The sequence below is a fragment of the Typopeltis vanoorti genome, chromosome 22 (assembly GCF_054136105.1).
Source record: "Typopeltis vanoorti isolate ZY-2024b chromosome 22, IOZ_Tvanoo_1.0, whole genome shotgun sequence".
Classification (NCBI taxonomy): domain Eukaryota; kingdom Metazoa; phylum Arthropoda; class Arachnida; order Uropygi; family Thelyphonidae; genus Typopeltis; species Typopeltis vanoorti.
The window spans coordinates 72,192,696-72,208,032 of record NC_143570.1 but is presented as its reverse complement, the minus strand read 5'-3'; the positions used below and the strand labels follow the sequence as shown (position 1 = coordinate 72,208,032).

Sequence of the window (15,337 nt, the reverse complement as noted above, 5' to 3'; positions counted from 1 at the left end):
TTATCACTTGAAGTATAAAAACAAATGAGAAATATAGCGTACTTCAATATTATTGTGTTTAGATAATAGTTATTATTTATAGATTGTTTGTCATAAAAACTTCTATCGCAAACAAAACAAATTTATTTTGTTTATAAAAAAATGCAGACTATTGCATATGTGATTAAAAAAGATTTTATTCTTATTATATTTTGTTAGTTAAAAAATGTTTTTCTTATGTAAGATAAATTAACACAGACCGTGTGCAAATATTTCATGTTTAGATCATGAAATATTTGTTTAAAAATGATAGCATTTACAGATTGATTGTCCCCTCATACTTTTTGATTGGCATTTGTAAACAAGTTGTATTAATAAAAGTTTTTGTGCGAAATACGGCTTTTGTTTTTAGCTCAACAATGCGAGCCCATTGTTAAATTTTCCATAGCTCGCCATTGGCATCTGTGAGAATCAACATGGATTTTTTAAGGGGCACTCTTGCTTTAGTAATATGATTGGTTTTAATAATAAAGTGACAAGAGCAGTTGATGAGGGAAAGGGATATACTGCCATTTTTTTGGATTTTGCAAAATCATTTGACAGGGTGCTACATGATAAGCTGATATTTAAGTTGCAGCATATGGGTTTAAATGTTGGGTTAGTCAACTGGATTCAGGATTGGCTGTCTGATAGGTGTCAGAGAGTCGTGTATGGTGCGGCAATTTCAGGGAGGCAGAAGGTTACAAATGGGGTTTCACAGAGCTCAGTACTGGGACCTCTATTGTTTAACTTTTATATCAATAACATTGTCAATGGATTTCAAGGGGATATTCAGTTATTTGTAGATGATGTGAAGCTGGGCAGGGTTATTAGTAATAGTGCAGATGTGACAGCACTGCAAGAGGATTTGAATAAACTGGATAGATGGGCAAATGAATGGGGGTCGGCTTAATGCAGCAAAATGTATAGTCTTGAAGTTTGGGATACATCGATGGGAGGTTGCATACTCAATTGGAGGAGCTGTACTGGAGGAAGCAGAGGAGACAAGAGATCTAGAGGTGATGATTGATAGAAAACTGAAATTCAGGGAGGATATTGCAAAGGTGGTGAAGGTAACCTCTGGATTACCTTCACCACCTTTCACTCAATGACACAAGAACTGTCATTGAGTGGCATGATAGACTTTGTGTTTCCTAGGAAGGTCCTCCCACGATGAGTCTGACTCCATAGAGGCCTGAATAATAATAATAATTATAGGTCCCTTTCCATGAACAAAGAAGGATACGTATTTATACTGATATTTGTAGATATTTTGGGAGCAAAAGCAAATATAACAGCAAAACATTTAATGCAGGGAATAATTTGTAGATATCGATGTCCAGAAACTCTTCTGTCCAACTGAGAACCTAATTTTATTTCAAAACTCTTATAAGTGTATAAACTGATGAAGGTGAAGAAGATTTTTGCATACAAACCATAATTATTATTATTATTATTCCGGGCAACTCCAAGGAGTCGACAGACTCATCGAGGGAGGCCCTAACATCATGTCAAGAACAACTATTCGACATTCACACAGTATCTATCATACCTTGCCTTGAACTCATTCACGGTTGTAGCACCCACAACAGACTTTGGCAGCGTAATTCCACTCATTCAACACTTTCAAAGTAAAAAACCTAGCTCTAACACCCTTGTTAACCACATTCTTGCCCAGCTTCCATGCATGGCCCCTAGTCCTCCCACCACCAATCCTATTTTCAAAAATATCTTCTGGATTAATCTTATAGAAACCCTTCAGTAATTTGAATGTCTCAATCATATCACCCCTTTTCTGCCTACTGACCAATTTTTACAACCCACAAATCTTCAACCTATTCTCGTAAGGTTCATTCCTCAGACCTGCTATCATCTTGGTCACTCGTCACTGGATCCTCTCCAGTTCCTCCGCATCACGAAGAAACCCCGGCGCCCATAACTGGGCAAAGTAGTCCAGATGGGGTCTTATCAAGGCTCGATACAGAGGAACAATAACTTGTTTATCTCTGCATGTTGAAGTATTTTTCAGAAGCCAAGTCATTTGATGAGCTGGTTTAGCCACTTTTGCAATGTGCCCCCCCCCCCATACTTCAATTCCCTATCCACCAACACTCCCAAATCCCTGGCCTCATCAATCTCTTGGAGTACGGGTTCACCAATGTGATATACTACTGCTATTCTTTTCACCCCAAAATGCATAACCTCACACTTTGCCACATTAAATTGACATCCATTTTTCCTAGCCCAGTTCTCCAAACTATTCAAATCATCCTGTAAAATTTTGACATCTTGATCACTCACCATCGCTCTACCCAACTTTGCATCATCAGCAAACAAGTGAACACTTCCTCTCAGATCCTTTCCTATATCATTGATGAACAAATTGAAAAGCAGTGGTCAAAGCAGAGAGCCCTGCGGCACACCACTAGTCACAAGCCGTCTTTTGGACTCAACTTCTGAATAAAAAACTCTCTGGTATCTCTCCATCAACCACCCTCCTATCCATCTCACCAACTCTATATCCATCCCCATATGCTGTAGTTTACTGATTAGGGTTCCATGTGGTATCCTGTCAAAGGCTTTGGCAAGGTCCAGTAGAATCACTGTAAACCCATTACTCTTATCCAGTTCAGAGGTCACTGTGTTATAAAACGTGAGCAAGTTACTGAGGCATGATCTACCCTTCACAAAACCATGTTGCCCACCATACAATATCCCATTTTCATCTATACAATCCTGTATTCTTTTCTTGACTAATTTCTCTAAGCCTTGACAACGATTCCTGATATGCTAATCGGTCGGTAATTTACAACAGCAGTCTTGGAACCACCTTTATGCAGTGGGACTATTTTCCCCTCTTTCCACCCCTTGGGACCAACCCAGACCCGAGACTCAAATTAAACAAAATGGTCATGGGTACTGACAATTCTTTAGCCGCTTCTCATACGATTCTCATTTGTATACCATCCAATCCCACAGATGTATTGACATTGAGGTTACGCAATAGACTACTCACCTCCACTTCATTCACCCACAATTCCCGTATAATCTACTGGTTCGTTCATTTCTGCAATGCCACCACCTGAATGATATACTCTTGCAAAGTGCTCACTCAGTAACTCAACTATATCAACTGATTAAGTTACATCCCTACCATCGGCATTCTTTAAAATCGTTCTGCCATATACATTTTCCCTTTTACTTGCAACATATCGAAAAAACTGTTTAGGATTCTCTTTAGCTTGCATGGCCAATGTTCTTTCATAATCTTTTTTGCTTTTCCTACCATACTCGTTACCCTTCTGGTGTGCACTTTATCGTTCGTGTGCCTACCGGTCACCTTTCTCCTTAAATTCCCTCCATAGTTCTTTCTCTTTTTGCAGCTCAAGCTTAATGGTGTTATTCATCCATTTAACCCTTACTTGATTTATTATTCAGACTCTAGTTATACAGTCAGCCATTGCTTCATGCAAACACTTCTTAACTGCCTCCCATGCACTATGAACTTCTAGTCCTTGTAGTTGTACATGCCATGGCACTGAACTAATCAAACTTCTAAGCTTGTCATACTTTCCAGCCAGGTAATTCCGCATGTACCTTATCTTAATTGTAAATTCGCACCTTTAGCCACCTCAAGACCCTATGATCACTCTCACCAATTGGAGGCCATGTGGTCATATTTGTTACAGCCAAATCCTCAGATGTAATTACTAGGTCAAGCACTCTCTGACCCCTAGTATTTTCCATTACACGTTGTCGCAGATAGTTATTCCTTAATAACCGCATAAAATCCAATTCCTTCCTCCCGTGTGTCCTCTCCTCACTCCAATCAATGCGACCATAGCTGAAATCTTCCATAATAATTACCCTCCTTCCATGCATTTCTTCTATTTCCTTGTGCATACTGTCTCCATCGTTTTTTCCATCACCTAGTCTATAGCAGCACCAATTGTATATTTTGTTCTGCTAGCCACAATCTCACACCAAATAGCCTCAAATGTGCTCTTTTCTCTATCCTGCAATTCAACTTCTATTCTCCTTGGCTGCAGCTCATCAGCTATCATCAACAATACTCCTCCCCAACAATACATTTTATTCTCCCTGCCATTCCTGAACACACTATACTCATCACATTCAATCCCAGTAGCTATATCATCTACAGTCAGCCATGACTCACTAATGCCAATAGCCTGTGGTCTGGAAGTGCCAACCATGGCCAAAAACTCTTTCTTCTTGTTCCTAATATCCTAGCATTAGTGTACATGAATTTAAGACCCCCATTAGCCCATCCCTACCTTGATGCCTTATATTAACTATCCCATTCTGATTTGTTGTCCTTATTCGTTCGGGCATATTATACTCATTCATACATTCAACTGCCTCCCTAAGGTCTGTATATCTACTCCCCCACCTTGATAAATCTAGTTTCTCTGATTTTGCATATCCACTACATTCAGCAACACTTTTTTAAGTCTCCTTACACCAAATCCATTCAAATGCAAGCCATCCATCTTATATAGATCCTTTCGCCCATCGAACTCACTCCCCTCGTTCACAAATTCCACACCACTCGTCATACATAACCCACGCATAAAGTCATTTGCAATTATGGCCCTCCTTTTAAACACTTCACTGTCATACCACGGCAAAAGACTAATCATCCTAACTTTCTCACTCTTTTCTTTTGCTACCTCAAACAATTCATTCAGCTCCTCTATCATTTCCATTTTATCTCCTTTCAAATCATTCGTACCTGCCACAACAATCAATTCTTTCACCCTTTCCTTTTGCTCTCTAATAGACTCCTTTATGGTCACACCAGGTTGGTACGATTTTGTCAAATCCTCTACTAACACACCTCGTACTAACGAGTCTCCATACAGCACTCTTTCCTTCATTTTGTTTACGTTCACACTCATGCGCTTATTTTTCCTATCATACTTTTTATTATTGGCTTGTACACGCAGTCGACTTTTGTTCATACGCTCTAGCTGCCACTTTGCCCTTTGTATCGCTCCACTCAACAACTCGATCTCACTCATTGCATCTATCTCATCTTTTTTATTCTCTGTAAAACCATTAATTTGCTCTGAATTAATACCATCATTCACACTTTCTACATTTACGCCCTCACAGTTCTCTGGTACAACCTCGCCATTTCTTGTCATATCACTATTTTCTTCATTCTGAAGTTTGACAAAAATATCACGCTCATGACCTGAAATACACTTTAATTCCTCATTCTCCTTAACATTTTCTACACACATTCACTCCTTTATTATCATCTAACCATACTCCGACCGCACTTCGCAAAGCGTACATTTCACAGACAGTACACTGAATCATCTCTTTTATATTACCGTTATTGAATAAAGATGGTGAACCTTCATTACTGGACATCATTTTCCTTCTTACGGGAGCCATAGCCATACTCACTTCTAACGTACTTAAACAAATTATAAAATGAAACACCAAAAAAACACAAACAGACACACTAAGATACGCAAGGCAAACAAAATTACATAATATTCAAGTAAATTTATCAATGATAACTTAAAATAACACTTATCTTATCAGGAGCTCTCAACAAACACAAACGACTACGAATCCCTCTACAATGCAATGGACTTTACAAAGGTCTGAATATGTCAATATAAGAAATTTTATCCACTTTCCTTTATATATATATATATATATATATATCATCATCATCAAATTCCTGCCATGTACCCTCAAGGGATGTACAGGATATGATAGTACTACATGAAAAAAATTACACCATTACTAACTTCCTATCTACAATTTTCCTCCAAATCAGTCTGTTACTTGTCAAGACTCCAACATTATCATTATATTTCTATCGTCTAAGGCACTTTGTACCGTATCAATCCACCTATATCTTGGTCTTCCTCTGGGTTGTTTTCCTGCCAACCTGGCAGACAACACTTGTTTTGCTAATCTTTCTTCGCCCATTCTGTTTAAGTGACCATACCACCTGAGATTAGCTCTGCTAAAGCATTCCTGGATGCTGACAATGTCAAGTTCTTTCTTAATATCCTCATTTTTAATATGATATTGCCATTGATGCCATCTGCTCATCCCTATAATCTTTCTCAGGACTCTCATATCTGCGGTCTCTAGTCTTTGGTCAAGTGATTAACTTCTGACCCAGCTCCCAGATCAACAGGCTAAAACTGGTTTGAATACTGTCTTGTATACAGCTAATTTAGTGTTCCGACTAATTTCTCTCTTATTCCATATGAATTAATTCAATTGACTTCCTACCATACCAGCTTTATTGATTCTGTTGTCTATTTCCATATTTAATTTACCATCTTCACTAAAAATCGTGCCTAAGTAGCTGAAATGTTTTACTTGTTCCATAGGTTCTCCATTCACAACACAGTTGACATTTTCAATGATTCCGCCTATTTTCATTGTCTTTGTTTTTTTATTGCTGACCTTCATACCATATCTATTACAACAGTTATTCAATTTAGTCAGAAAATCTTGCAGACTCGTAGCAGATTTATTTAGAAGTATAACATTATCTGCATAAAGCAAAGAGCCGACATTAACGTCTCCAATTTTGATATCATGTTTAATACCACTTTTCATCATAATGTGATCCATATAGATAATGAATAACAGAGGGGATAATGTACATCCTTGTCTCACACCAGATTTAACATTAAACCATCTTCCTGTACTTCCTTCAATTCTAACTGCTGACTTATAACTCAAATAAAGAACTAAGTATTGCTTGATATAATGCCCCATTGACACCATATAACTGTAGCGTATTGAATAGCTTCTCTCTTGGCACCTTGTCACATGCCTTTTCCAAATTGACAAAACTAAATACAGATCTTTGTTATATTCCCATGCTTTCTCGACTATTTGTCATAAAGTGAGGTTCTGATCCTGATAGCCTCTATCTGGCCTGAATCCAGCTTGTTCTTCACCAAGCTTTTCTTCCACAATTCTTCTCAACCGTTTCTCAAGTATGCTTGCATAGATCTTGCCAGGAACACTCAGTAGGGAAATACCTCTGTAATTCTCACATTCAGTTTTATTTCCCTTTTTATATATGGGTACTATGAGAGATCTACTCCAATCATCTGGAATTTGTCCCTCTGTTAGGCATTCTGAACTATGCAGTGCAGCCACTGTAAGACTTTTATACCACCATACTTCAGCATTTCTGGTCGAATATCATCTACTCCTTCTGCCTTTCCACATTTCAAGCCTTTGATGGCTTTTTCTACTTCAAGTATGGATATGTATTCCTGACTACATGCCTGGTCAGTGTTCTTTACCACTATGCTGTCATCACTGCTTGTTTCATTTAGCAGTCTTTCAAAGTAATTACTCCATACTTCAAGGATATCTTTTTCTCCCGTTTTCATTTCACCATTATCATCTCTAACTCCTTTTACAGCACTCTTTCCTCCATTCCTAAGCTTCAACAACCTCCAGAATATTTTGCCACCTTCTTGATATTTATTTTCTATATTCTTGCCAAAGTCCTCCCATGACTTTTGTTTAGCTAGTTTCACACAGTGTTTAGCATTCCTGCATTTGTCTCTGTATTCTCTAAGAGCATAAGCTGACTTATTTGACAAAAACTTTTGATATGCTTTCTTCTTTTCCTTCACTGCCTCTTTAACTTCCTGTAACCACCAGGGAGTTCTGATTTTTTTATCCTTGCAGACAACCTTACCACATGCCTCTCTGGCTGAATCAATCAATGTTTTCTTCAGAGTTTGCCACTGAATCTCCAAGGTTTGATTCCTGTTCTCAAACTCTTTCATTTTTTCTTCAATAATCTTTGTGTATTTTAGTCTACAGTCACATCTGCAAGCTGCTCAACTTTTATTCACTTTAAAACTTTCTTACATGTTATTCTTTTCAATATGAAATTCACTTTTATCCTGCTCAATACTAAATAGTGATCACTTCCAATTTCAAATCCTCTGTACGCTCTAGTGTCCTGCACCAGGGAGAAAACATCACTATCAATAATATCATAGTCAATGAGACTTTTCTTATTCCTTGCCTCTTCTCTCCATGTGAATTTGTGCACATTTTTATGTTGGAACATGGTGTTAGTAATAACCAGTCCTATATATACAGGGTGTTCGGGATAAATTTGACATATTTATAATTAATTATATTTTTCCGTAAGTTACATGTATTAACACACACTTCTCTTCATTTAAAAGTTTGGACCCTTCTTCATTCATATACAAGATGTCAGAAAGGATGGATAGCTGGAACCCACCTGAATCATGGAAGAGAATAACTTGTATCATGATGATTCGTGCCCGCCATCAAAATAAGGATATTACGACTGCTGCCCAATGCTCCCTGAATACAGTAAAAACAATCAGGCATGAACTAGAGACTTGCAATGGTGACTACGAGGATGTAACAAGAAGAAAGATCCCTAGCAGACGATCTGATTGCGTTCGTACAGCAGAATTCCTCGCAAATCTGCAGGAACAGGTGTTGAAGAACCCTGGCATTGGAATTCGGGCTTTGTTCGTGGAGTTGCTAACTGTAGTCAAGCCCTGGATAACAAGGGTAGCCAATGGTAGGCTGTATGTATGGCAGCAGGATTCGGCCCCTTGCCACACCTCTGGGAAAAGTCAAAAATGGTTGTCTGAAAATTTCTACGACTTCACCAGTCCAAATGTTTGGCCTCCAAACTCCCCAGACCTTAACCCCATGGATTATTTTGTATGGGGTGCAGTTGAAAAAGACACCAATCGCACTTCCAGTAATACAAAAGCCCAGTTAATGGATAAAATTAAAACAGTTTTTGCGGCCCTTCCCAGGGAGACTGTAGCATCAGCTTGTTCGAGGTTCCGAAGCAGAATTGAAGCTGTGATCGATGCTAATGGTGGTTATTTTGAGTAAATCTTGTTGATAGTATTGTAATTAACTCTGCCTGTAATGTTTTTTTGTCAATTCATTAAATTTAATAGATACAAAGAAGATTTTCTTTTTCCTTACGAAACTGTCAAATTTATCCCGAACACCCTGTATATATATGTATAAAGAGGTTGGGACTTGTTCTTATATCATTTCTCCTTTTCTTATATTGTTCTACAATTCATTCAAGTATTAACACAAAAAAAAAACTTTCTTTGTTTTCTTTCTTTCTATTTTTGCTTTTGCCCCTCCTTTTCCAGAAGATATAAACTTGGCCACATGAGTTGCCCTTTGTATGAAACTTAAAACCTTTACCAGATATTCATCAACCTACTCCTGATTATGGATTGTGGGATATTGATATCTAGAAATGTTTTGAGTAAATTTAACTTGTACTGGGAAGTTATAAAAATCCTATAGCGAATCAAAGTCTGAAAAGATCACAGTAGCAGTGAATAAGTTTAGAAAGGAAAAAACATTTTAGTTTAGGCAACTTAGTTCTGCTAAAGTCTTATGTAAAGGAAGAAAGGAAAATTAAGCATCAGGCCCTAACAGAATATTGAAAAGTTCATGACAAAAATTACAAGATAGTGGATATCAATGATCTACAGCATAGGTGGCCAACAGCAGGACTGCGAACCGCATGCGGCCCGTAACGTGAATTTGTGGGGCCCGCTGCAGGATAAAAACTATATTAAATAATACGTATTATCAATTTAGCTATTAGTTTAGCAATTGTATTAAAAACAATTTATATTCTCAACACAGAATCAAAATTGCTTTAAAAAGATTACTCAATTTACAAAATCTACTGCTTTTCTGTGCGAGTTGTAGTAGTGGGAAATTTCTACGTGCTTTAGAGTAACACATCATTGAAAGTCACTTGCTCTGCTCTGTTTAGAGTGATCAGTTTCAAGTATTTTATATTGTTCTCCCAGTAGTAAAATGATTAACAAATATATAGTAATTCAATACATATAACTATTGCCTTGAAAAACTGAAGAGTTTTTTTTTTATTTAAGTTCTATCTAAAAGCGTGCGGCCCGTGACGCTACCATTCATCATATATTGGCCCTCGTATAGAATGAAGTTGGCTACACCTGAACTACAGGATAATAATTGCTTGCATTGATAGACTTAAAAATATTATTTGAATAAGAATATATTAATTAATAATGTTGTAGAAAAATTTGAAAAAAAAAAGAAGAAGATAACCAAGAATAAAAGATATAAAGGAATCAGTAAATTTTAAGGCAGATTAGCACAAGAGCTTAAATCTTAGTAAGGATAATCATAAATCTGATAAATATTTTAAGACTTCTGAACAATTATCAAATGAGAATAACAAAATTTCTATCAATGAAACTCTGAATCTAATCTGTAGAAACTTTCCATCAGAGGAAAGCAAGATTAAGGAGTGACAGTGAGAAATTAATAAGAAAACAGTTCTTGAGAAAAATGGATTGTATTAGCTGGATTGAAAGAGTGAGCAATGAAGAGGTACTTAAAAGATTCAAAATGAAATGAGACTATATGGCTAGTATCCAAAGAAGAAAAACAGCGTTTGCAGGACATCTGATGATGGGGGTTCTTCTGGATAGCTTCCTAGAATAGTATTGCAGGGGATGGTGGAGGGAAGGAGAGGAAGAGGAAGAACCCGACTGCAATGGAAAGACAACATCAAAGATTGGACGGGCAAGAATCTTACAGAAGCAAGAGATAGAAAGGTATGGAAGCGGACTATTCATCAGCAGCAACCCTCTTAAAGAGGTCACAGGATTAGATTAGAAAAGGTTCACATAGAGATCAATTTCTTTCATCTCAAGACAATTTCAATTCAAATGAAAACTTAAAACCAATTCATAAAACTATCAGCAATATGGAAAGGAATTTGTGAGAAATATATCTAGTTATTCAACACTAAATGAGCTCCCTGAAAGTCAATTTCAGTAGAGTGATGTGAGCTAAATTCATCAATGGGAAATTGGATAATGAGACTTATTTACTGCCTATTGTCTCAACAATAGGCAGTAAATGTTTTTTTTTCTTTTTTTTTTGCTGCATTAGAGAGGTAACCTGATATATCTTCTTCCTCTGAGCGTTTTTCCCGCTTCCATGATCAGGGTGATCAGGGTCCGCGTGTTATGATACGACTTTTGTTAGTACAACCCCCCACCCGCCTGTCGCCGAGCCTGCCGCTGAGGGGAAATGTATTTTTGACTGTAGCAGCGTGTGTCCACGGGGCCAGTTTGCCTGCTTGCGGTATGAAAACCTCCCAGATAAACTGAGGGGGGGAAACCCTGCTGTCCACGCCCAAGACCGGCTAACTTGGTTATGGCTGAGGAAGATCCTTAAGCTCCCCACGTCGTCGACGGGAATCAAACCTAGGACACTCCTTCCCCAGGCATATGGTTGCGAAGAGGTCACATGATATATATATATATATATATATATATATATATAGAGGGGAAAAAATTGGTTCTTCCTGTGGAATTGAACAATAAGACAGGAAATGAATTCTAGTCATACAGAAATATTTTTGAAAAATTAAGGGCAGGAATAATAAGTGACTGCTAGATTTCTACTCAGGACATAAGCTTAGGACATGTCTGAAGTCCTAAGCTAATGTCCTGAAAACACCCACAGGATGAGAGGATATAGACAGGCTGATGCAGCAGGGAATGCTCAAAATTAATAAAACATAAGATAAGGGTGATCAAATCAGAGGTCAGGCAAATAAGAAATCAATCCAGAAGAAGTGTTAATTGGACTACCATAATATCTAACACACACTTTAATAAGTATACAAAAAAAAAAAAAAAATTATCATAATGATATTAAAATTAATTATTTCCATGTAAAGGATATTATAAATCCATTTAGATCTCATAACAAGATTAAAATTTTCCTGAGATCTTACAAAAATATAACCTTGGCCACGTGAGTTGCCTTTTGTTTGCACTACTTAAAAGACATGAACTTAGCCTATGAGGCCATATATATTTATATTTTATTACTACGTTTAGATTTCACTGGCCTAACAGCTGTTTCAAACTGTTTGGTTCTCATCAGACAGGCAAAAACCTAAAAGGATAAAAACCCATCCACTGTCTAACCACAGTAATCATCTCGTGTCAGTAAGTTACATTTTTTATAAGTGAACTATATGGACTCATGTACTTAGTACATATCTTTTAAGTATTGCAATCCAAAGGCAACCCCCATGCCAAAGATTATATTCTTGTAGGCTCTCAGGGTTCTAAAATAGATTTATAATATTCTTTACATAGTTATTTTGCAAGTATGTAGACTTTGTCTTTTTATTTTAGTAATTTATCTATGCATTTATCGAGAGTTCACTTACGAAAAATGTAACTCTCTAACATGAGATGACTGCTACTGTTAAACAGATAGTTTTCGTCCTCTATGTTTGTACCTGATCTCCGATGAGAACCCAACAATTCAAAATGAACTGTCAAGGACAGTGAAACCTAAATGTACTAATAAAAGGCAAATATATATGCTTGTGGGCTGAAGCAATGCAGACCAAGTGTCAAAGGTTATATTCTTGCAAGCTCTGGGATAAATTTTTAATATGGGCATGAGATCTAAAAGGATTTATATCTTATACATAGTCACTTACTTTTGCCAGAATGAAGCCTGTGGCTCTTTATTTTAGTAAAATTTCCATTTGTGGAAAATACAGAAGTGGAAATCCTGCACCCTTTCGTTCTGAGACTATTTTAGGCAGTAATAAATTAAATTTTAGGCAGGAGATGAATTTCATTGTTCACTGTCTCAGCTGAACTAGCATGAAAAGACACCATCCACTCAGCCTACCTGACTTCCAGGTTTTTAAAACTTAGTAATAAAGATCCATTTATATGCAAAAAATGACAAAAGACAAAAAGCATCCACAAGTCATATGTATGCATTTTAGTAGATTCCATTCAAATAATTTACATGGCACACTTGGCATCAGCTGCATTCCTAGAATATTCAAACAAAAGTAAACTGCCAACACTCTCCTGTAGAATCTCCACACAGGTTTTATTGCTGTTTTATGTAACATTTCCTGATAAATAAATCAGTTAAATGAACCCCAAGTAATTATCAAGGATAAATGTTAAGTTCATAAGCAGTTCAGATTTAATTCACATTAATTACCTGCTTTAGGAGAGAAATGCTGTGCGGAAGCCACAGATGCTGTCATTACAGATGGTCCAATAACTTGTGAGGCAGGTCCAGGAGGCCTTGAAGCAGTTGGAGCTCGAAGAAAAAGGGTCTAAAACAGTTAGATACAAAGAAATACAATAAAATTTCTCACCATTATGACTCATATTACAATGTAACCCAAAACAGTTAAATGAAATGATAACAAGCTATTCAATCTTAAATTGTACACAGTACTATAATAATTTATAAAATAATTTAGACCTGAAAAATGCTATATGATCAAATCAAGCTTATAAACTATACTGAAAACTTAATTAAAATAAAAAATAAAAAAATCTATCCAGAAAAAACTTCAATATACTTTTACTGAAAATAAAAGCCAACAGGCTTCACTTCGGCAAAGTACAATTATTCAAAATTAAGTGGATGTTGAATACCACATTATTTCTTAGCCGAATAAGAAACTCAAAGATAGGAAATCTAATCTAAGAGTTTCATGCCAAATATAGAAAACTACATAAAGTCCAGCAAGTCCAAGCATAAGCCAACACCTGGTAGTGCAATGCCAGGGCAACTTGTAGTAAAGGTGGAGCAAGTGCCGATCACTGTCCTTAATATTTTCCCATAATGTAAAACACAGCTCCTAGGAGATGTATTACTGTTCTACATTATGAGAGAAGGTCACTACCCAGACCGTTTTCGACCTTTGAGGTTTCATCAGTGAGTAGGCCACTGATGAAATAACGTTTAACGAAATAATTTAATATATAACGTTATGTTTCAAATCTATGAAACGTAACGTTATATATTAAATTAAATAACGGAATTCACACCAAAATCCCACAGACACAACAAGCTACCAAAATTAGGCAATATTACGTTATGATTTTAACCTATATTCTAATTTTTACTCAAAATTGTACTTAGCTTTCGGGAGCTCTCTAAAAACACAACCATCCGTCTGGCCCTCTAGCGGGCACTGATCCAATGAATGAAAAATCATTCATTGGCAGTTCCTTGTATTTTTGTCTTAGATCAGAGTCACTAATTAAGTCAATTAGATTTTCATAGTCACTTGCGCTGAAGCCTGCTGGCTTAGCTGTCAATGTAAATGGATTCAGAAACTAGGAATTTTCCTCATTGGATTTTGGAAAATATTGCAAAAGGGTTGATTGCAAGTCATGTAAGTGTTCTAAAATTACGTTAGATACTTCTTCATTTACTTTAGAATTTATTTCAGTCAAAAATTCGTGCAAGGTGGGAAAACAATCAAAATTATTCTGTTCAACTGTAGAAATCCAGATTTGCAACTTCCTATCAAAAGATGCAATTTTTATCTCTTGTATTAAAAATTGTAATATTCTTTCCTTGTAATGATAAGTTAATTTCATTGCACTTTTGTAAAAATATCTGCCAGATACGCAAGACTCATCAACCACGAAGAATTTCTTAATAATTCAATAAAATTTTGTCCTAAATTATGTGACATCAAGAAGACCATTAACTCACTACAAAGTTCAAAATGCCTCGATAATGCTTTTCCTCTGGATAGCCATCTCACTTCAGTATGTAATAAAAGTGCATTATGTGCACTACCCATTTCATCACACAAAATTTTAAATAATCTGGATTGAAGTGGTCGAGATTTTGCATAGTTGATCATTTTTTTCGGCTTCATCCAAAATAGTTTTTAAATATGTACAAATTCTTTTTGTTACTAGTGCTTGTCTATGCAAAACACAATGACTTTTGGTGGCTCTTGTAGCTACTTGCAGGATACGTGTTACAATTCCCTTCATCTTTCCTACCATTGCTTGAGCACCATCTGTACAAATATCCCAACAGATTTCCAGTTTTGTAATATAATTATTAATACAGTTGAATATATCTTCTCCTGTAGTTTTTTCTTGTAGATATTCGCACATGAGTAAATCTTCTTCAATACTGGGGGGGGGGTGGGGGGGGGGGGGGGTGGGGGGGGGGGGGGGTGGGGGGGGGGGGGGGTGGGGGGGGGGGGGGGTGGGGGGGGGGGGGGGTGGGGGGGGGGGGGGGTGGGGGGGGGGGGGGGTGGGGGGGGGGGGGGGTGGGGGGGGGGGGGGGTGGGGGGGGGGGGGGGTGGGGGGGGGGGGGGGTGGGGGGGGGGGGGGGTGGGGGGGGGGGGGGGTGGGGGGGGGGGGGGGTGGGGGGGGGGGGGGGTGGGGGGGGG

At 37.5% G+C, this 15,337-nt stretch overlaps 1 protein-coding gene across 4 annotated transcripts in view; it reads right to left on the bottom strand.

Annotated features, from left to right (window-relative positions):
* Sap130 (Sin3A-associated protein 130) overlaps nt 1-13,248 on the bottom strand; it is a 474,798-nt gene extending 461,550 nt beyond the window's left edge. For all 4 annotated transcript variants that reach the window (XM_090411834.1, XM_090411836.1, XM_090411835.1 and 1 more), the window contains exon 1: nt 13,123-13,248. In XM_090411834.1, coding sequence (XP_090267960.1) covers nt 13,123-13,168 — 46 coding nt within the window. In that variant the 5' untranslated portion in view covers nt 13,169-13,248. The remainder of the gene's footprint in view (nt 1-13,122) is intronic.
* Between the last annotated feature and the right edge of the window lie 2,089 nt (nt 13,249-15,337).